This window comes from Anabrus simplex, chromosome 1 (assembly GCF_040414725.1).
Source record: "Anabrus simplex isolate iqAnaSimp1 chromosome 1, ASM4041472v1, whole genome shotgun sequence".
Taxonomy (NCBI): domain Eukaryota; kingdom Metazoa; phylum Arthropoda; class Insecta; order Orthoptera; family Tettigoniidae; genus Anabrus; species Anabrus simplex.
Genome location: NC_090265.1, coordinates 1,196,343,268 through 1,196,367,998, shown reverse-complemented (window position 1 = coordinate 1,196,367,998; position 24,731 = coordinate 1,196,343,268). Strand labels below are relative to the sequence as shown.

General features: G+C 38.9%; 1 protein-coding gene across 1 annotated transcript in view; it reads right to left on the bottom strand.

Moving 5' to 3' along the window:
- nonC (serine/threonine-protein kinase Smg1) overlaps positions 1 to 24,731 on the bottom strand; it is a 794,437-nt gene that overhangs the window by 113,206 nt on the left and 656,500 nt on the right. Inside the window, 1 exon segment of the mRNA XM_068225601.1 lies at positions 7,873 to 8,063. Within this exon segment, the coding sequence (XP_068081702.1) occupies positions 7,873 to 8,063 (191 nt within the window).

The following is a 24,731-nucleotide window of genomic DNA, read 5'->3' as shown; positions in this document are numbered from 1 at the left end:
ATTAAGCAGCGAAGAGATTATCAACTATAGTCTTCTGTGTTCCAGTGAATTATTTTCCAGCAAGATGATGGATACACCTGCAGAGGAAGGAAGTGCATTCACACATGTTAATGATGTGATTAACATGGAGTAGATCCCTAAATTAGTGGGGATGTAAGCTGCTATCCTGGTATCCCGAGAGTCGTGTAAATACAGTAAGACACATGTATTATTTATGGCATGATATGTAAGTTATGTTAAGGTACTAGGGCAGTGTAGATAGAATTTTAATTTTCATGTAAAGTAAGCCTGACGGCAAGTGTTTGTTTAATTTTTTACTATGATAAATTCGGATAAGAGAATAATGCATGTTTATTTTATTTTCATTTTGCTTTATGAGTAGATGTTTGGGAAAATGAGGGATTGATAGGATCAGTTGTTGTTTATTTGTGTATATCACTTAGCGTAGGATATTCCGAGTTTTCCTTATATATATGCTAGAGGGGCTAGATCGACAGGTTCATTTTTATACAACGTTAAACACATATGAATTCATTTTATTTCGGTTATTCAGAGAGACAGGTATAGCTATTTTGCATGATGCATGGTTTTACAGAAGCTGCCAGAAGGAGTTGCAGAACGTCGTCGTTAAAATAAGATCTTTGAAGTTAAGTTGGATTCTGTTTGCCTGATGGTCTGCCAAGGACTCGAACTGCGTCTCATTATGTGGAAAGGCCAGTGGGATTCATGAGGAAAAATGAGATAATAATTGCATGCTGAATTATAATGTATTGGTGCAGGCTGATTGTATGCCTGACAAGATAAAGAGTATTGTGCAGATGTGTGTGCCTGCCTAGTGTCTTCTGAGTGTATATTGTGATCAGAATTGACAGTGTTAATTCCAGACTATTGAGTCTGATGTTGTTAAATGGCCCAAGCATGCTAAGAAGGAATGAATATATGTGAGTTTCCGTGTAGTTGATGAAAGGCGTTATCTCATGACAAGCTGATTCCTGGCCTGTGTTTATCTGTATGTGCGAAGGAGACAGTATTTCCTTGTGGCGGCCTCGGAAGACAAAATCCAATCTTTAGCATAGTGGAGTTCAACATTTCTTTACAGCTTGTAATCTACCCGGAAGTACATGACGGATGACCGCGCTGTTGAGTGCTCAAACGCAGCAGAAGGAGGCAATGTTGCCCATTGCTTTCTTCATGATATCAAGGGTTATTTATATGTTTTTCCCTTGCAGGATGATGGTTTTTACATTTTTATTTGTGATTGTATACCTTGTCTCGTTTTTAAAGGGAACAGCCCGAGTGCTGAAGTATTGTTGGTTTATCTAGTTCTGTCTAGATCTTTTGCTGTGAACCGGGATTCACATTAGAATCAGTGTAGCATTTAAGATTTTACTCGATATCCGATGTATATATATGTTTAGTTTGATTATTTGAATTGTTGTAAATATAGTGTAGGATTTGCCCCTAGTATTTTGCATAAATTACATAGCGTCCATTGCGTCTTAATTATTTTTCTTTTCGTCGTAACTTTTCTGTATAATGTAACTTTTATTTAATTGTAATTTTGGCGACTCTCAGGATTAACTTAACTTTGAAACCGTATCGTTGGGATGCGATAGTGTGAAACTCCATACGGAAATACCACATGGCAGTGTTTGCGTACACTTGTTGCCATACAATATAAACATTGGACTATAAGAAGAAACTCAGTCTTGATTTATATAAATGTTCTTTGTTGAACTTGCTTTTCTTTAATGTCAAATTTGTATAATCATTCAATTAACGTTTCTAATTTCGACTTATTTCAATACTTTGAGTTCATTTTTCTACAAATTATTATCTTTCTTGATTTAATTATTTTATGTGATTTGATCGGGGATATTTATTAATAAATCCATCTTACCCCCTATGATTGTTTCTCATTCGTGTTATACCTCCATTTCCTGTCATTGATTGCTATTTTAGTGTAGAACTTCTACTTTTATCCTGACCCAATCGACAACCAACCCACACTCTGCCCAACCCTGAGTTAGTCGGATGTTCATACAGGAATGGAGGCATCGTCCTAGAGGGTATTTACCCCTGAGTACGGTACAATACAGAACGAGCTGCAAATGAGATACATTTTTAGAGGGTTAGACATTATATAAATAATAAAATCTAGATCAAAACCTCACAACTACACTTTCCCTAGTTTGCCGTTGTGGGGACGATATTTAGGATGCTAAATAGTTTATTATGTCACCTATTCAATACATTAAAATTTTAAACATTTAGGAATTTATCATTATTTCCATATGAGACATGGTTTGCCCTTCTTTGAGAGCATCATCCGTCATAGTACTACCTCAAGGTATAAATCAGGTACCTGATTGTTAATTAAATTGTAAATACTAAGATATAATATTGACATATTGCAGTGGTAAAGTCAAGAGAAAAGCAATGTTCAATGATGATATAGATAACAATATATCAGCCGTTGGCTGTAAACTATCAATTGTGATAATGTAATTTCTGATAATGTAACGTCAATACTTCATATGGACCACTACTGCTGGACACTGTCAAATACCCTGTGGTCTTACCTATTAGTGCAAGTCACTTATCTTTCCCTTAAGCTGCCTCATGTTAATATGTTAAGTCATCCTTTGTAGGACTTATCTTAACATTTTGATGCTGTTATCATTCACAACTGGTAATTTACAGCCAATGGCTGATATAGTTATCTATATCATCACTGAACACTGTTTTCTCTTGATTTTCCCACTGTAATATGTCAATATTATATCTTAGTATTTACAATTTTATTACAAATCAGGTACCTGATTTATACCTTGAGGTAGTACTATGACTGATGATGCCCTCAAAGAAGGGCAAAACATGTCTCATATGGAAAAAAGGATAAATTCCTAAATGTTTAAAATTTCTAATGTATTGAATAGGTGATATAATAAACTATTTAGCAAGTATCTTCAATACGGATCAATAATTATATTTATCACTTGCAATGCAAGCTCACAGCCGCGCGCCCCTAACCGCAAGGCCAACTCGCCCAGTGAGTTGTTGGCTATGAGACAATAATAATAATAATAATAATAATAATAATAATAATAATAATAATAATAATAATAATAATAATAATAATAATAATAATCATCATCATCATCCTGGTGCAGGTCTTGTGATCTGACCCCCGTGGGCGACCTATGCGTCGTGATGAGGATGAAATGATAAACACGGCACATGCACCCAGTCCCCGTGCCAGGGGAATTAACCAATTATGGTTAAAATTCCCGACCCTGCCAAGAATCAAACCCGGGACCCTTGTGACCAAAGGCCAGCACACTAACCATTTAGCCATGGAGCTGGACTATGAGACAGGCAACTGCTTTGAATACCTGGAATCCATAGTCATTAACACTGGTGACTGCGAGCCTGAAATCCACAGGTGCATTGCAATGGCGTGAAATCAACAGCAAAGCTGACTTGGGTCTGGAAAAACACCTCCATCACCACCAAGATGAAACTGCGATTGGTGCAAATTCTCATCTTCTCCATCGCAACATATGCAGCATTGTGCTGTAATGTGGCAGATCGTTGCCTTGAAACTGGAGTGTTATACAAGGCTATTATGAATACTATGTATGGCACACCGGACCAATGAGTCAATCCTGAGAAAATGAGACTGTCAAATTCTTGTGAGCAAACAGTTTATGATATATACTTTGGACACTTTACCAGGAGACTAAAAGAGAAAATGTGGAGGTGGGAGGGGAGTGGTATGAAGGAGTAATGTTGGAGCCCTCACCCAAGAGACTGATGAATGTTATAATAAAAAATAAAACACACAAACCACAATCTCTCATTAAGAAAATATAACAATAATTAAACTGTTTAAAACAATGATCAAACACATGGCAAAAATGAATGATGAAATCTGTCATCCCACAGTTTTCATTAGTTTATTCAGTTCAATCGCTGAGCTAATATAATCTTTGGTCCCACCTGAAAAAAGAACCACATGCTGTGTCCAGACTTAAGTAATGTCAAAGTGATCGCTTGGCGCCTCTAGAAAGACTTTGCTAACACAAACACTCACAACATCTTCATTAACATCTGCCACCACGTGAGGTTTATGGTTAGAAGAGACAAGACACACATAGATGCAGTTATTGAAAACATCCGGAGCCATCCAAGTGCTACTGGAGTCTCATCAACGCAAGGAGAAGGACGGAGCAGATTCCTGTCAGCGTGAAGTACAACGATACAACAGCAGATGATGCTGATCGCAATGAACTGTTCAACAGGTATTTCTTCTCTGACTTCTCCCTTCGCTCACAAAAACATCTGCTCCCTCCTGTAGGTACAGTTTCAGTACAAAACCCTCTCAAGTACTACTACCACAACAAGTGAAGTTCATAATGTTCTTCAAACTCTTAGTACCAATATAGCTACCGGTCCTGACACTATAGGTCCTCTTTTCTTGAAAAATGCTGCCAGCAGCCTTTGTGCCCCTCTCTCTAAATTTTTTAACAGATGTTTCACCATGGGCTATTTTCCTATGACCTGGAAACAAGCAAATATTGTCCCACTACTTAAATCAGGCAACAAATTTAATGTTTCATCTTACCTACCAATTTTTATTCTCCCTACATTATCCTTTCTATTTGAAAAGAATTATACACCAGCATTTCCTTGCTTTCACCTTACCCGATATCTCAACCAATCAGTATGGTTTCCTACCAAGTGGCTCTTGTCTAAAAACCTGGCCATTCTGCATAGTTTTGCATCATATGCTGTTGCAGCTAAATCACAGCTGGATATCTGCTACGTAGACATTTCAAAAGCAGTCAATTCTGTAGACCACACTCTGCTGCTTCGTAAATTCTCCGAACGATTTAATATACATGGCAATCTTCTATAACCCTTCTTGCTGGCTTCTTACATAACCGTTGGCAGAGAGTGATAATATCAGGCACATCATTCTCACGGTTAGCAGTCACGTCCGGTGTCCCACAAGGCAGTGCTCTTAGCCCTTCCCTGTTTGCCTTGTTTATGGATGGTATGATGTATAAACTCAATGAAATAGCAAATACCCTACTATTTTCTGATAACTGCAAGATATTTAGGGAGATCAGAAATCCAGAAGATGCAGCTTTTCTACAGACCTTACTTAATGTCCACTTGAACTGGTGCCATACTTGGAAACTTAGCCCAATCCACAAAAATTCAGCCACATGACCATACGCCTACATCTCTCCTACATCATCATATTACCTACTGAACAATCTTACTTCTGTCACAGCATGACTTAGGTGTAATATTAGATATGAAATTACAATTCAAGAACCATATACAAACAAATTTTTGATCCCAGTGCTCTTCGCGACTTCGTCACAACCTCTCTTGAACTGCTGCTCTCCGATTTGGACAACAGCCTTCCCCTCCAATACTAACCAGTTAGACAGAGCAGTGTCCTCCTTTGTTGCAATTGTAAGGAACAGAAACCCCAAGCTCAGAAATCTGTCTATGCAGCAGGTATTAAAGGCAATAAATGTGTCACTGCTGCACCTCAGGCGACAAACAGCTGGCCTGAGTTTCCTCCATGGGAAATGGGCACTGCCACTAGGAACATCTTGTCTCACTCTTCTCTCTCCGCATTCCTTTTGCTCCATCAGAATCAAAGACCTTCTCCACATTCCCCAAACACAGCACTCAATACTTCAACGATCTTTTCTAATCGGCCTCCCAACTCTCTAACAATATTAATAGGAGACAAGAGCTTGATAGAGCATCAAGTAAAAGTATATTCCAGAGGGATGTAAATCTCTCAAGGATAAGTTTAATGTGAAGTGGTTATACCGCCATCTTGACCCATGGTGACTTGCCTATGAACATGGACATTCTCATGGTTTTCAATTTGGATAGTTGTTAATAGTAGTCAGTGTACCCCATCTTATTATCTCTTGTTATGTTTGTTATATTTTATTATGACAGTTCAAATTTGTTAATTAGTCTGTCGACAGTTCAAGTGAAATGCATTCTATGTAACTGTATCTAGCACTTCATGTATAAATGAATAATAATAGAATGCTTAGCTGCATTTAAGATGCCCTTACGAGTTTTTGTAAGCGATTCTGTTATCAACAGTTAGGTACCTGTTTTGCCATCTAAGAGAAAAATTGTATACATTTTTTTTAAAATTTGCTTTACGTTGCAGCGACACAGATAGGTCTTATGGCGACAATGGGACAGGAAAGGGCTAGGAGTGAGAAGGAAGCGGCCGTGGCCTTTATTAAGGTACAGCCCCGGCATTTGCCTGGTGTGAAAATGGGAAACCACGGAAAACCATCTTCAGGGCCGCCGACAGTGGGGTTCAAACCCACTATCTCCTGAATACTGGATACTGGCCGCACTTGAGTGACTGCAGCTATCGAGCTCGGTTGTATGCATAAGTTGATAGCATTACCTAAATTTGTGCTAGCACTATTCTTTCCAGATGGCAGCAGCATTCAGAGTGCGCTCTTGACAACAGCTCACCTAAGTGAGACCAGAGTGTAACTGGTTTCTGGCATCTCAAAAACAGAGACAGCATGTCATCTTAACACCATGTTACAAATGATAAATTTCATCTTTCTACTTGTAATATTTGTGTTGAATAAATATCCAATTGTCAAGTGAAAAGGTTCATTTATTCAGCACTTTTTAATATGAAAATCCACAGCCTGTATCCAGTCATTCAACAGGTCAGAAATGGAAGGACTGAAGCCCCCACCTAGTGGCGAGGATAGGAATTTTTCCGGCTGCCGAAGCCTGTCGCACTCCTCTGGAGCAATGATTAATTGGAGAAAAAGATTGTCAATTTACTTTCGAAAATATGTGTAAGCTTTAGAAAATGTAAAAAAATGCAGACAGTACATCCCTGGGGAGTAAGGGCATGCAATGAGTTAGTAAATGAATTGAATAGTCACTTGAATGTGACCACGCAATCTGCAAAACAAATAAAATACATGTACGATAACCTAAAAAGGGAAAAAAAAGAAAAAAAGAAAAAAAAAATTCGAAAGACAAGTTGAAGTGGTCCAAGGCAGGAGGTGGTACATTTACTCCAGCATTTAAATACATAAATTCAAAGATTATTGCATTTATCAACAACAAAGTTTTGCCTCTTCATAATGACGTTGACTGATGCAGAATATCACAGCAAGCCAATATTATTTCTTTATCAAGAGTCATTAGAAATGTCGTTATATGAAATGATGCTTTGGTTTTAAAGCATTCTTGTTCTTGTGTGAGATAGTATCTCTTTCATATTACCATTGTGAGGTTCTTAAGCTGAATTTTGTGAACCGGACAGACCATTAATAACTACAGTAGCACAATCATATTAGAAATTATGCCTACCATGTTATACATGGTGCAGGCTACATGTGATTATGATCTCCCTTCCTTTCAATTTATATTTCAAAATTCAATTTTTTTTCCCTTGTGATTTTACGTTGCACCAACTCAGATAGGTCTTATGGTGATGATGGGATAGGAAAGGCCTAGGAGTTGGAAGGAAGTGGAGGTGGCCTTAATTAAGATGCAGCATTTGCCTGGTGTGAAAATGGGAAACCATGGAAAACCATCTTCAGAGCTGCCGAACCCACTATCTCCCGGATGCAAGCTCACAGCCACGCGCCTCTAACCGCATGGCCAACTCGCCCGGTAATACAAAATGTAATATTTGATACATGTTAACAAGTTCATGGAATATCAGTATACGATCACGTATATGGTTTCAAGTTGACGTGGAACAGATAAATAATCCAAACAATTGCAAAAGAAGGATACATTACATTCTTGTTTATATAAAAGATTGGAGGACATTACCTTTCCACAGTCATATCACCCAACAGAACTTGCACCCATTGCAAGTAGCACATTGAACGATGAGTGTTCAGGTAAGATGCTGGGTACAAGCCAGCCACAGCTCCATACTGGCTCAGTAAGTCAAGACAAGTGCGAATAAGCATATTTTGCTGTTGAGCAAGTTGGCCTAATTCACATTCTGACTGTCCACACTGCAAATTAAAGAAATCAAACAATTAATAAAATATCCTAAAACATACTGTATATACTGTCATATACATACAGTAGCACCTGGTTAATTGAAATGTTTTAAACTCAAATCTATATATATATAGATATATATAATTTGAATATGTAACATAATATTGCGAGAAAATCACAATACTAATATCTATATATCATACATCAAAAGGAAGATCTCCATCTCAGGATTACTAGAAAAATATTGTTTATTTCATTAAGTCCTTTATTTGCTTTAAATAAACATTTATTCAAATAATACAATGCTGTATGAAAGTTGTCTCTGCTGAGCTTTCTATGTCAGCCTGATAGAGGGCTCTGTGAAAGTTGTCTTTGTAAATCTATATTAGTCCAATAGATGGATCAGTGGAATCAAGTATGAACAACTTGTTTTTAGAAACTCCAAGAGGCTGTAGGAAAACATTTGTTTATTCAAGTATACATAACATGATTAGAAGCAGAGGTGAGACTGCAATTGCTGCTGCATGGACAGGAATTGCAGCTTTGTTATTACCAGATGGTAAGGCAATTCACCAAACTTTTGATTTGTCTGTTCCAGAAACAGAAAGTTAGTTTCGTGTATTAAATGAGACAGCTCAGAAGCAGATGTTTTTTGAAAATCAGCCATTATTATTTATCATTATTACTGATGAAGCTTCGATGACTCCTGCATTAGCAGTAAATTGTATTGATCGCTTACTAAAGGATATTATGAGGGGTGAAAAATAAATGGGTGGTAAAATTGTCACATTTGGGGCTGATTTTTGCCAAGTCCTTTCTGTGCTAGGTATTCAAAGATGGAAGAGCTCAGATAATTGAGGCATGCATCCAGAATGCTCAAATATGGCCAAAAATTAAAGTATTGCACTTGAAAACAAATATGCATAAAACATCATTCTGAAATTGAATTAGTGGCATGGCTACTACAACTAGGAAATAATGAAATTACATAAAAATTGAAATAGGAAATGATATAATAAGGGTTCTCAATGACTTCAGTGGTAAGACACATTTTAGGCAATTGTATATACACTAATTCTTCAGTACTATACCAGAGCACTGTAAGTCCCTTCAATGATGACTAACAGCATAAATGAAGATGTTCTTCACCTAATCCCAGGAATTTTTAAGGAATACAATAGTGTCGATACTCTCCGTAAGCAGCATATCAATAGAATACTAAGACTCCATTATGTCATTTGGAATGCCCCCATGTGTATTAAAATTGAAAGTTGGTGCAATCGTAATGCATATAAGAAATGTGCACATGGCCTTTGGTTTAATAAACAGAGTATGTATGATAAAGAAATGTATGACAAAACTATAAAATTAGAAGTAGTTATAGGTGCTTCCAATAATCAGGTCATTTACCTACCTAGGACTGTTTTGGTGTCCAATGAAAGTAACCTGCCTTTCAAATTTAAAAGAAGGCAGTTCCCATTATATCCTGCTTTTGCAATGACCATTCACAAAGCACAGGGTCAAAGTTTTGATAAAATAGGTACAGTATTTACTTATCTTGGTGCGATTTCAGCCATGGTCAGTTATATGTGGTAGGTAGTAGAGTTAAAGCTGCGAGGGATGTCAAAATTAAAGTTATAACTACACCATATCAGGGTCAATTCTCCAAAACTGAAGGTATTTGACAAAAAACATAGTTTACAATGAAATACTAAAATCAGTCAATGAATAGGACAGTCAAATGCAATCATTTACAGTGAAATGTAGTCTATTTTACTAAAGTGATTAAAACATGATTGTTACAGGCATGTGTAAGATTATGATAGGGCAATTGCCAAGGTTCAAAAATTCCATATGTATAGTCACAACAGAGGTGTATGTTTAAAGGCAAATAAATGGTATTCCAGAGTTCAGTATTTTTTCCGTTACTTTTTTCACGCTTCTTTTATCAGTTTCATTTTAGTCTTTATTTCTGGCATCCAGCTAAATGGTTAGCATGTTGGCCTTTGGTCACCGGAGCCCTGGGTTCCATTCCCGGCAGGGTTGGGAATTTTAACCATCATTGGGTAATTCCGCTGGCACAAGGGCTGGGTGTATGTCGTCTCCATCATCATGACACACAGGTCGCCTTGACGCAAGTGTAATATACCGATATAACTTGAAAAGAATATTCTTAAACCCATGGGTAAATAATGCAAGTATGGAGCTCGAATTATTATTATTATTATTATTATTATTATTATTATTATTATATCATAATTTTACCATTACAATTATGATTATTATTATTTCTTGCAATGTATGGCTATGAAGTGTTTATATCCATTTATTACTGTACCATGAATTACGCTCCCTCGCCGTTCATTTCTTTTCTCAGCTTTATCTATTTGCCCAGATCGATCTGTGTGTATTCTTATATTTATGTATGTGCTATTTTTCCTTGTTCCTTAATAAATTATATTTTTCCCCTTCCCCTTTATGGCCCCAGGGAAAGGGAAGCTACTTCTGCCCTGGTGGATTTCCCCATCTTTATGTTGGCAAGCCTTCCTCAGATCTTCACACCCGTCTCGTTGCTTCCCCGCCTCGCCTCGCTTCTCCCGAGAGGGGGGGCGTGGCGCGTATGGACTGAGGTCAGTGCCTCTTGTGTGGAGTTCTTCAGATCGCTCGGTGCAAGCAAGGTGTCTGGCCGAAGAGCAGCGGCGTATTCCGCTCACTTCATCTACGGGTGTGGAGGTAGGGAGAATGTTCATCAACTTTCTTTTGGGCCAAGGGAGGGAGTTACGTTAATCTTGAAAATGTAATATACTTTGTAATGCTTCTATGAGAGGCTATGGGCCTCGTTGGCTGGAAGGAGTAAGCTTTTGAAGGAAATGTTAATGTATGAGATCTGTTTTTAATCTAGTCTGTCATACTGGCTTTTAATAACGTTGGTTACGAGACTGAGCCTCTGTTGTTTTATATAATCTAAATTGTTGGGCAGATTTGGCAATCAGTACTACTTTGCCCTTATAGAAATGAATTTGCATATGGTCAAACACCTCGTAAACAGTTGAGAACTGTATTGCGATACTCGAGTGAGAATGTATTAGAGCAACACTCCACTCATGTTATGAAGGGAATAGTGGAGACTTTGTATAGTGTAAGGGCAGGACCCCAGTTGAAGCAATGTTTATTCTTGTTGGAATGCATTATAGTAATGAACATCTAGCATAGCAGATGGCCTCCGCTTTCGCTAACTTTTCTATCGCCCTTACTGCATGACTGGCAAATGGCTCTGATCTTAAAGCCCGCACCTTCCTTATTTCCACTTCCCCTGCCAATTCTTGGTGCAGCATTCTGGTAGCAGAGCGTGGTTTGAGCTCATACCAGTGCTTTCGGGCAATTTTGAGTGTGCGATGTCTCTCTGGGTTACGGTCTTCCCCATTCAGCTTGGTGGCCGGAGATATTTGCACTATGGCTACTCGAGACGTGGCCTACCCTGGGTCTCTTCGAAAAGAGGAGCTGTTATTCGAATTATTAATTTGTAATTTAGAGTCTAAAGGAACAGTTAAAGTGGACAAACTATTATTGTGAACAAATTTAGGCAAAGTCATTGTGGTGCCCAAGTTCTCCGACAGTGAGGCTGCGAGTTTGGCGTCCCTTATTCAGGCCAATTTAATTGACATATCCTCAGTTATGGATTTTCTAGAAAACGATGTAGCATCCCTCCATCAGTTAAAACGAGTACAAGGGCGTCTAACTCATTACGTTCATCGGACGGAAGGCTTACTTTCCTTGTAATTAAAGGAGGAATTAGTAAGTCAAGTTGGAGCTTTAAAGGACAAGGCTGTCCAACTTTTAGGAAAGGTTGAGGCTTGGTTGGCCGCACTCTCCATTAAATCTAAACCTGCTATTCCTTCTGTCAATCGGGTTGAGGAGGAATCGAATAAGGGTATTTGTAATCTTGAGTCTGATGGGCCGCAAGGCTTGCTGGAGTCGCAGCAATGTTCCTTACCTAGGATTCTGCCCAAGGTTAATTCCCTAATTCAACAATCAATCTTGCCTTCTGTGAACTTGCCCTTTTCTAGTATACCTCACCCATTAAATAGCATGTTGAAAAACATTCCTCGTTATTCGGCAAATTCCGCGGATGATGTAGTCACCTTTTTGCGATTTTTGTTGAATTTCAGGATCATGCCCTTGTGTTCGGACTAACTCACATCCAAATTATGTGAATTCTTTATCCGTATACTACAAGAGTGCTTTCCAATAAAATAGCCAATGCCATGTCTGATCAGTTGTCACTTCAGCAGGTTCATGCTCATTTGCTTACTCATTTTATTCCGGCTAGGGCTCTCAACTCTATAGTCCTGAAATTTTATTTCAGGGTTCAACGCTCGGATGAGCCTTTAACTGAATTTATTTCTGATGTCAAATTTTATGCCAGGGTGTTTGCATTACATTATACTGAGAAGGAGATTGTTCTTATGACTGTAGAGGGCATTTCCCCGTTATACTGCTCCTGTCTATGCTTTGCTACTCAACCTCATAATTTCGCGGAGCTGGATGCGATGGTGGTATCTGCCGAAGATGTTCGCCATGCGGACTCACTTCGTGTTACTAGCTTGCCCCCCGCTGATTCTAATATGAGGGAGTCTTTGGTTGTTCGTAAGCCTAATTTATTAAGGAAGTGTTATAGTTGTGGTGCCTCCGATCATTTGTGTAATAAATGGCCCTCTCGATCTCGTAACAGTTAGGGTGTTAGCGCCGGTTCTAGGGTAGAGGTTCCGCCTAGAACTAGTAATATTATATGTTTTCAGTGTGGAGTCGCCGGTCATCTCGCGTGGCATTGTGTGACCTCTCCAAATAGTTCCCGACTACCGCGGGAGGTGGTTCAAGACAAAGGTGTCGAATTACCTTCCCCTGTTGACCATCATAAATCTTTTTCATTTGGTGAACCTTCACCGATTTGCCCTGTGGGCTGTTTAGGGATATCCATGGAAGTTAAAGGTTTGAGTCCCTTGGTTGAGGTGGAAATAAATAAAGGGCCAGTCTCGGCCCTTCTTGATTCTGGCAGTGTAGTGTCATTTATTAGTGAAAGATGGTTCGCTTTGCATAAAGCTGTCTGTAAACTTCCCAATATATCTCCGGTTTCGCTTCCATTTGCGTCAGCTAATTCTTCCAGAATTGAAGTTCTGGGAGTGGTAAAATGTAAAATCCGTGTTCCCAATTTCACTTGGAAACTTCCTTTGTATGTTGCGAGTAAGTTTCCGTATTCTGTCATTCTTGGTTCAACTTTTTTCGATTATTCTGGTTGGTGTTAGACATACAGGCACGTTCATGTTGGTTCAAGTTTTCTCAAATGACTAAAATTCCTTTACATATTAGGAAGTTGTGCGAGGCCTACCTGGATGTGTTTACTGAGAAATTGGGGATGACGAATATCTTAGGAGTATACGGAGGTTACGGATTCTGTTTCCATCAGGTTTCCACCTTACCGCTTATCTCCTCCTAAAATGCAGGCATTAAAGGAGATCATTAACAAAATGCTTGAGGAAGGGATAATCCGGCCCTCTACCTCAGCTTACTCTTCCCCCATTTTCCTAGTGCCCAAGCCCCAGGGAGGTTACAGGCCTGTGCTGGATTTCAGGGCTCTTAATCGTAAGGTGGTCTTGCAGTCAGTCCCGCTCCTGGATTGACATAGGTGTTTCTCATAGTTTACGAGGGCTAGGTACTTCACCGTCTTGGATCTCAATCAAGGATTCAGCCATTTTATTACCTACCAGTGCTAACAGCCTCTTACAATTTTTCAATAGACGCTTCTGCCTTACTTGCTACGATTTTCATCAGCGGCCTTGAAAAGATTGTATTCATGACAATCAAGTTTATGCTTGTGTACACGCCCTCATGTCGTTGGCTTTTTATTACTACCACTTTGATTTTCCAATATTTTATATGAACTGTTTTAATTAGAATTTTAATAGAAGTTTTAGTCTCCGACAAGATTATAGTTTAATCATAAGACAGTTTTCCATTAGCATCTTTTTATTTTATCATTTTTCACATTTTTATTGTTCCAAATTTTAATAACAGACTAAACTTTTAACTTCCACTTTTTATTTTAGTTGTATTTTTGATGATTGTATTTAACTTCCACTTTTAATTTAGTTGTATTTTTGATTATTGTATTTAGGCTGAAGATGCCCTTAATTGAGGGCGAAACATGTCCCATGTAACTAAGAATTTAATTATGTAACAACTATAAGTGAAAATATAAGTATTGAATAGGTGGAATAAATTGAAACACCTTTATTATTGTTGAACTGTTACATACCACTTAGTCGAGCAGCTCTTCTTCTTTCTCTCAATTCTTCCCAACCCAAACATTGCAACATTTTTGTAACGCTACTCTTTTGTCGGAAATCACCCAGAACAAATCGAGCTGCTTTTCTTTGGATTTTTTTCCAGTTCTTGAATCAGGTAATCCTGGTGAGGGTCCCATACACTGGAACCATACTCTAGTTGGGGTCTTACCATAGACTTATATGCCCTCTCTTTTACATCCTTACTACAACCCCTAAACACCCTCATAACCATGTGCAGAGATCTGTACCCTTTATTTACAATCCCATTTATGTGATTACCCCAATGAAGATCTTTCCTTATATTAACACCTAGATACTTACAATGATCCCCAAAAGGAACTTTCACCCCATCAACGCAGTAATTAAAACTGAGAGGACTTTTCCTATTTGTGAAACTCACAACCTGACTTTTACCCCCGTTTATCATCATACCATTGCCTGCTGTCCATCTCACAACATTTTCGAGGTCACGCTGCAGTTGCTCATAATCTTGTAACTTATTTATTACTCTATAGAGAATAACATCATCCGCAAAAAGCCTTACCTCCGATTCCACTCCTTTACTCATATCATTTATATATATAAGAAAACATAAAAGTCCGATAATACTGCCTTGAGGAATTCCCCTCTTAATTATTACAGGGTCAGATAAAGCTTCACCTACCCTAATTCTCTGAGATCTATTTTCTAGAAATATAGCAACCCATTCAGTCACTCTTTTGTCTAGTCCAATTGCACTCATTTTTGCCAGTAGTCTCCCATGATCCACCCTATCAAATGCTTTAGACAGGTCAATCGCGATACAGTCCATTTGACCTCCAGAATCCAAGATATCTGCTATATCTTGCTGGAATCCTACAAGTTGAGCTTCAGTGGAATAACCTTTCCTAAAACCGAATTGCCTTCTATCGAACCAGTTATTAATTTCGCAAACATGTCTAATATAATCAGAGAGAATGCCTTCCCAAAGCTTACATACAATGCATGTCAAACTTACTGGCCTGTAATTTTCAGCTTTATGTCTATCACCCTTTCCTTTATACACAGGGGCTACTATAGCAACTCTCCATTCATCTGGTATAGCTCCTCCGACCAAACAATAATCAAATAAGTACTTCAGATATGGTACTATATCCCAACCCATTGTCTTTAGTATATCCCCAGAAATCTGATCAATTCCAGCCGCTTTTCTAGTTTTCAACTTTTGTATCTTATTGTAAATGTCATTGTTATCATATGTAAATTTTATTACTTCTTTGGCCTTAGTCTCCTCCTCTATCTCGACATTTTCCTTGTAACCAACAATCTTTACATACTGCTGACTGAATACTTCTGCCTTTTGAAGATCCTCACATACACACTCCCCTTGTTCATTAATTATTCCTGGAATGTCCTTCTTGGAACCTGTTTCTGCCTTAAAATACCTATACATACCCTTTCATTTTTTACTAAAATTCATATGACTGCCAATTATGCTTGCCAACATGTTATCCTTAGCTGCCTTCTTTGCTAGATTCAATTTTCTAGTAAGTTCCTTCAATTTCTCCTTACTTCCACAGCCATTTCTAACTCTATTTCTTTCCAGCCTGCACCTCCTTCTTAGTCTCTTTATTTCTCTATTATAATAAGGTGGGTCTTTACCATTCCTTACCACCCTTAATGGTACAAACCTGTTTTCGCATTCCTCAACAATTTCTTTAAACCCATCCCAGAGTCTGTTTACATTTTTATTTACCCTTTATCACCGATCATAATTACTTTTTAGACACTGCCTCATGCCTGCTTTATCAGCCATATGGTAATGCCTAACAGTCCTACTTTTAAGACCTTCCTTTCTATCACATTTATGCTACAATCACATTTCTTTCCACGTCGTTTCCCACATAGCTGACTATCCTATCAAATAATTCCGAATCCGCGTCAGTGCTACCCTTTCCCGATCTGTACACTCCAAATATATCAAGTTGCCTATTATCTTTAGAAATGAGCCTTACACCTAGAATTTCATGTGTCTCATCTTTAACTTTTTCGTAGCTTACAAATTCTTCTTTCACCAGAATGAACACTCCCCCTCCCATCCTTCCTATCCTCCTATCCTCTGGGAAGCTGGCTCCCCATTTCTGCGGTCCTATCCAGATTGTTGACTTCCTTACGCCGGTCACCTTGTTGATGAGGGACCCCGCGACGGAGGGAGTTTTTTGCATTCACCTTTTGCAGGTTCAATCTGCTCAGTGAGTTTCCTCTGCTTTAATTCTTTGGCGAGAACCTGTGCGGTCTGTTAATATCTACTGGGGTATGTTTTCTCTATTGGTTTACTAACTCCTGTATTTAGGGGTGTTATATCTCTTAGTTTGTAAGTTAGTTTAATTTGCTATGTGAGCCTTCCTGCAGCCCTACCTTGCGTTCCGTCTCCACACCAGGTGCGCTGGCCTGGGTCGTTTCCTTCCATCCCGACCTTTCGACCTTATCGGCTTTTGAGAGACGAAACTGCTGGCCTTAAATATTTGTGTTTCAGCATTATGGAGTTTCCACCTTCGCCCGTCGTTCCGTAGGAAGGGCCCCTCATGTGGGCATGTCTTGGCGTGCGCTGACTCCATCGGCCGTCCTTCTGCATACTCTGTGCTGGCCAGCATCCACCGCCCGTTGTTGCACGCATCTTCTATCTGGCTTTCTGCATGTTGGTGTGGCTATTTGCCACGTGCTCGGCATTATCACCGACTTTGAGCCAAACCTTGTTTGTCTTAACTTGGACTTGGGAGCTGGTAGCTCGCCTGGCGATGGTATTGGAACGCCTTCTAATCTTACAAATTGAGACATCATCTACACTGGGATGTTGATTCTTATGGACTCTTTCATCGCTTATATTCGCCAAGCAACATATATGTGTATCAACCTAATTTATTGTTAAGCAAGTTGATGTTTGTTTATTGCAAGGAAGGACTCTTCTTCAGGAATTTTCAAGTGTGAAGAAAACAGTTATTTATCAATAGCAAAAATGAACTTTTTCATCAAGAATTCTCGGTGTAAGAAATAAACTTTCCCAACCTGGTTGGGGACTTAGGGAGAGAGGTCTGTATACCATGAATTACGATCCCTTGCCGTTCATTTCTTTTTTCAGCTTATCTATTTGCCCAGATCAATCTGTGTGTATTCTTATATTTATGTATGTGCTATTTTTCCTTGTTCCTTAATATATATTTTTTCCCTTCTCCCTTATGACCCCAGGGAAAAGGGAAGCTACTTCCGCCCTGGAGGATTTCCCCATCTTTATGTTGGCAAGCCTTCCTCCGATCTTCACACCCGTCTCACTGCTTCCCCACCTCGCCCCGCTTCTCCCGAGAGAGGGGGCATGGCGCGTATGGACTGAGGTCAGTGCCTCTTGTGTGGAGTTCTTCAGATCGCTCGGTGCAAGCAAGCTGTCTGGCCGAAGAGCAGTGGCGTATTCCGCTCACTTCATCCACGGGTGTAGAGGTAGGGAGAATGTTCATCAACTATCTTTTGGGCCAAGGGAGGGAGTTACGTTAATCTTGAAAATGTAATATACTTTGTAATGCTTCTACGAGAGGCTATGGGCCTCGTTGGCTGGAAAGAGTAAGCTTTTGAAGGAAATGTTAATGTATGAGATCTGTTTTTAATCTAGTCTGTTATACTGGCTTTTAATAACGTTGGTTATGAGGCTGAGTCTCTGTTGTTTTATATAATCTAAATTGTTGGGCAGATTCGGCAATCAGTACTACTTTGCCCTTATAGAAATGAATTGGCCTAAGGCCAAACGCCTCGTAAACAGTTGAGAATTGTATTGTGATACTCGAGTGAGAATGTATTCGAGAACATGTGCTATAAAGGGAATAATGGAGACTTTGTATAGTGTAAGGGCAGGACCCCATTTGAAGGAATGTTTATTGTTGTTGGAATGCATTACAGTAATAAATATCTACCATAGCAGATGGCCTCCGTTTTCGCTAACTTTTCTATCGCCCTTACTGCATGACTGGTAAATGGCTCTGATTTTAAAGCTTGCGCCATCCTTATTTCCACTTCTGCTGCCAATTCTTGGTGCAATTATTATTATTATTATTATTATTATTATTATTTATGTAATCGAATGATCGCAGTGTTTGTGAGCTTATGTCAGAAACATCTATTATATACAGATATTTATATGAGTTCAATTAATGTAAGAACCTGTATATAATTTATTATTACCTGTATTATTTATTTATTTATTTACATATTTTACGCTCACATTGGAGCACTGAAATCAATACATTTGAGTTAATTTCTTCTTCTTCTTCTCCCAGAACTTTTTCATCCTCTCCGACCTGGAAGCCCTTTGTGTGTCCGATATAGTATATTGTTTCCGTTCAACTGCTTTTAGTTTGAGACTTATGCTTTTGTTCTTCAAAATCCTCTTCTCTTTTCTGTCTTTGATTTGTTGCCTGTATATATGATTTGTAATCCACTACAGAATTTGTGTAACACACTGTAACATCGAGAATGGCACTAGATCAGACGAGATGATGGTAGAATATTCTGTCCATTAAAACCATGTTGTTAGACACTCGAGATTTTATGAGAAGGTATTTTTGTAACGTATCTTTCTAGAAGCCTGACCACGAACCTATATAAGGAGGCGATCTTGATGGTAGAGGACAGGTATTGGTTTTTTCTTCTTTTTTGCAAGTTGCTTTAAGTCGCACCGACACAGATACGTCTTATGGCGACGATGGGATAGGAAAGGGCTAGGAATGGGAAGGAAGCGTCTGTGGCCTTAATGAAGGTACAGCCCCAGCATTTGCCTGGTGTGAAAATGGGAAACCACAGAAAACCATCTTCAGGGCTGTCGACAGTGGGGTACGAAACCACTAACTCCTGAATACTGGATACTGCCTGCACTTAAGCGACTGCAGCTATCGAGCTCAGTAGGTATAGTTTAGTAAGAGTCATGGTTTAACAGGAGTTTATCAGGCGTGCATCATGCTAACAGTGATTTAGGTTATGTGCATTTAATTTGTAAACAATTGTAAATAAATCCATGTCCACAAGTTGACAGCATTTTGCGTGCGTCATCATTGTGGATACAACAGCTTATGATGTGTCAAATCAAAAGATCTGCACCTGGTGAGCCGAATATGACCTCTGACACTGCCTGCCCTAAAAACCATATGTCATTATATTTTTTATTCTGGTCACTTAAAAATTTCTATACAGCACCAAAGGTAAAAGTTAGTGTTTAATTAAAATATGATATAGATGTTGATTCCCACAGGGAATCAGAAATATTTGTTCCGAATGAGTAAATTTATAATACCAACATAAATGGTCCGTTATTGGACATCGTAAATTTTCTAGTTAACTCATTCTTGGTTGCCAGCATTTTGCCCCTGTGTGCTAGGCTGGGCTCATCAGTTGGTACCTAGCACACCTACCAAGACACATGGCTAGTGCATACCGTGGAGGCTACTGCGTAGGCTAATCGTAGCCACCGGCAGTGCCAATGTACTATGAAAGACTTTGTCTCACTACCAAAAATTGATGCCTGCTTGGCCATTAGATGATACAGATGTTGATTCCCATAGGGAATCAGAAATATTTGTTCCAAATGAGTAAATTTACAATACCAATATAAATGGTCTGTTATTGGACATTGTAAATTTTCCAGCTAACTCATTCTTGGTTGCCAGTGTTTCGCCACCGTGTGCTAGACTGGGGTCATCAGTTGGTACATAAGCACACCTCATTCGGAACAAATATTTCTGATTCCCTATGGGAATCAACATCTATATCATTTGATGGCTAAGCAGGCATCAATTTTTGGTAGTGAGACAAAATCTTTCATAGTGCACTGGCACTGCCGGTGGCTACAATTAGCCTACGCAGTGGCCTCCACGGTATGCACTAGCCATGTGTCTTGGTAGGTGTGCTAGGTACCAACTGATGAGCCCAGCCTAGCACACGGGGGCGAAACGCTGGCAACCAAGAATGAGTTAGCTGGAAAATTTATAATGTCCAAGAACGGACCATTTATATTGGTATAATTAAAATATTGGATTGTTTAATTCTTCTACCGCTCTTTGCACACCCTGGCAGGGGTTTTGGGTGTGATCTGCGTCATATGTAGATGACCTGGCTTTACAGCTGGATTCCCTTCCTAATGCCAATCTTATGTAGAGGGATATATTTACAACATATTTCTGTGGTAGTTGGTACTGTGGTGTGTTGTGTGTGAATAATGATGAGAGTGCTGGAACAAACTCAAACACCCAGTCACCAATTCACAGGAAATGACCAGATCGGGGTGGAATCGAACTTGAGACCTTCTGAACTGATGGCTAGTATGCTGACAATTCATCCCAGGAGCAAAACATATTAGAACTCTCATATTTTCAAAAAATAATGTTTAAAGATGTTGGAAAACTGCCGGGAGGGAAGATAGAGGTAGCGCAGAATCGTGCTGGTGCTGGAAACTGAACTGAAATTGTTGTGAAAGCTAAGAAAATATTCATGCTTTTGTCCATCTGGAGATATATTCCTACAACAATCTTCTAAGTAGCGATCTTTGAGTTTTGTGTTCCAGGAGTATCAAACCCACAGAAACAAGAGTGCATTCTGATATAACTTTATGGCTTATACAACTTTTTTCATGTTGTGAAAAATACTTAGTTTCGAAGTGGATAAAATACTGCAAAGACATTTCATGAACAACTCAATGTGTGTGTAAAGAAGCCATCATGCAAACCTTATTTGAAATACAGTATATAGTAAAACAAAAAGTAACTATATGAATGTATCGCTAAAGAGTTTTGAATATTTATAACTTGCATCGAGTATATTAGGATCTATACCTACGAAAACTGACATCCTTAAATACTGTACATACATTACAGGTATTATTTTGAAAACAGCAATGATAAATATGTCTCCACTTTTTCCTACGCACAGTTACTATCAATTGATAACTTGGTTAAATTGCTTAAATATTTGCCAGCATCACTGATGCTAATGAGACTGTCCATCATCTATGGCAGAAATTGAGGGATAGTTTGCATATCTTGGCCGTTCTTTCATCTGCTTTCTTACTAAGTAACTTCTGGTGTCATATGGTCATAGTTGGTTAATTGGCTGTAGCTCACTACTTGAATGTGGACTGTAATTAATTAATTTTAATGTATTCTTCACACTTCACTTCATTAAGGAACCTGTTGTCAAACTCTTTCAGTCGTCGTTACATCAATTTACTGGCATTTTGAGGTTGTTAAGAACAAAAAACACTCTGGAGAACCTTTCTAAACTGATGAAGAAAAAGCATCAAATGCAACTGCAACACAATAGATAGTATTCACGACACTTCCAACTTCCAATGAAGCTTATCTCCGAAATTGTGACTTTTGTCCTCTGAGACTCGATCAAGATTCTGAGACACCACCTCTAGAGCTACAGTTCAGAAATGCCACACTAAAAATACTGTTTCTTTATAATACAGAGTTTTCTTCAATTCATAGAACTGTACAGAAAATTTTATATGATATGATTTGATTTGTTTTACCTTGTACTCAGTGGCAGCCTGTAAATACAGGAGGTCATTCCTAAATAAATAGAAATGTATATTTTTTAACAAGTTGTTTTACACTGCACCAATACAGATAGGCCTTATGGCAACGATGGGACAGGAAAGGGGTAGAAGTGGGAGGGAAGCAACTGTAGGCTTAAATAATGTACAGTCCCAGCCTTTGCCTGGTGTGAAAATGGGAAACCACAGAAAACCATCTTCAGGGCTGTCAACAGTGGGGTTCGAACCCAGTATCTGTAACTCCGAGACAAGTCTCGGAGGAGGATTGAGACGGAAGTCACTTTCGAAACAGAACTCGTCATGTACGTTAATAAAGTTTGTTTCTCGCTAACGAGACTTGTCTCCTTCCGCTTGAGATGAGTTTCGCATACTGGCTCTGGTAACGAGTGAATTAACAATCTGAGAGCTACAAAAAGTGGTTTTGTTGGAACAGATGAAAGTGTTAGATTTCTTCTTCTTTTTAATCTGTTTACCCTCCAGGGTCGGTTTTTCCTCGAACTCAGTGAGGGATCCCATCTCTACCGCCTCAAGGGCAGTGTCCTGGAGCTTCAGACTCTGGGTTGGGGGATACAACTGGGGAGTATGACCAGTACCTCGCCCAGGCGGCCTCACCTGCTATGCTGAGGGGGGATGGGAAGATTGGAAGGGATAGACAAGGAATCGGCCATGGCCTTAAGTTAGGTACCATCCCGGCATTTACCTGGAGGAGATGTGGGAAACCACGGAAAACTACTTCCAGGATGGCTGAGGTGGGAATCGAACCCACCTCTACTCAGTTGACCTCCCGAGGCTGAGTGGACCCTGTTCCAGCCCTCGTACCACATTTCAGATTTCGTGGCAGAGCCGGGAATCGAATCCGGGCCTCCGGGGATGGCAGCTAATCACACAAGTGTTAGATTTACAAGCGAAAAAGATTGAAAAGCGACAGTGTGTTCTCGAAAAAACAGAAGAACTCATTTCAGAGCAAAAACAGGTTTTGCAACTGCAAATGGAAAATCTTTTATATGAAAGGGAGAAAAGAACAGAACAAACAAGTACAACCGAAATGGAACCCTTCCCGATATTTTTTTCATCTGGAATAGTTCTTGACAGCCTTTTCTTCTTCTTCTTCTTCTTCTTCTTCTTCTTCTTCTTCTTCTTCTTCTTCTTCTTCTTCTTCTTCTTCTTCAGTTGTGTTTCACTTGGAAGCCTATTCTGCAAACTATACCTTTCGTATTAATCAATATTCAATAATCACTACAGTTATTATTTAAACTCTTTCTAGGCTTACATAAACGTAGTGGCTCGTACACTTGGTATACTTACACCCCAGCTTGGGAACGACTGATTTAAGATTTCTTTTATTGTAAGTTCCTTCAAGATATTGTGTAAGAAGTTACATTGTATTTATCACCACATTTAGGATCCACATTCAAATGCATACTTTTCTGCGGTCATTTAAAGTCACTAAAACACTTTTTAAACACGCTTCGTACTTCATTCTTCATGAATATGAAGAGTTTATTGATCATACCTGTGCATAGCTAGGGGTGTTTCTGCATATAATGTACTTTTTCTACAATTTGTTTTACGTTGCACCGACACAGATAGGTCTTATGGCGACAATGGGATAGGTTTAGGAGTAGGATGGAAGCGACTGTGGCCTTAACTAAGGCACAGTTCCAGCATTTGCCTGGTGTGAAAACGGGAAACTGCGGAAAACGATATTCAGAGTTGCCGACAGTGGGGCTTGAACCCACTACCTCCCAGATGTAAGCTCACAGCCGCGCGCCCCTAACCGCACGGTTAACTCACCCGGTATATAATATACAACCAATACATATATACTGTTGCATAAACTGTCTAAATTTCAAACTTTCAAAACATACAAATAATACAAAATGCTATCCATATTCATAAATGAATATAACTAATAAGGGAGTTGTTTGATTTGGACCGGACAAATTGCAATGAAACTTAGTAACATGATGAGCTAAGACATCCGTAACTCAATGATGATAACCGTTCTGCCGTGAAATAATATTATCTTCCCGGTATTTATTGACAGTAAATTTTTGCTCCAGTTTTAAATGGAACGTGGTGTGTAGATGGCAGCAATTTCAATGAAACATGGTAGGATGATCAATTAAGACATCAGAACATCGCTGCATGACTGACGTTGTTGTATAGGTTATCCGCAGTGTGACCAAATGAGCGACTCTCAACAAGAATCCGAAAGTTTAAGGGTATTTACAGCATGCAAGTTTATACACAAATGACGAGGATTTCATATTACATATTTTAGCTTCAATTGTAAACGACAAAGAAGTATTAAAAGCCTAATATTTTGAAATATTCATATACTGTGCATGTTAGTAAAATGGGTTTGACGACCAAGACATTCTTTTCATGTTGTCAAAATCTAATTTTCACTCTAAAGCGCACTGTTTAATGTAACTTTAAAATAGAACTATCAATGCTTTTCTTTAAAATATAACTATCAGTGCATTTCTACAGTGCATACGCGAGGTCAATACAGCCGCAAACCACCCAGCTGTTCTTTAGCAATTAATTATAACAATGTCGTTGATTTTAAGACAAAGTGAATATCAGCAATAAATTTAAGACAGGTGGATTGACAATTCATCGAAGTTTCATATAATCTGTCTGATCCAAACCAAATTCTTCCCTTGTAGCATTCGGCGCAAGTGAGATTTTAGTGCGATGGTTGATAAAGAGCAGCACTCATAGAGGCAGCAAATCATTGGCCGAATAATGTCATTATG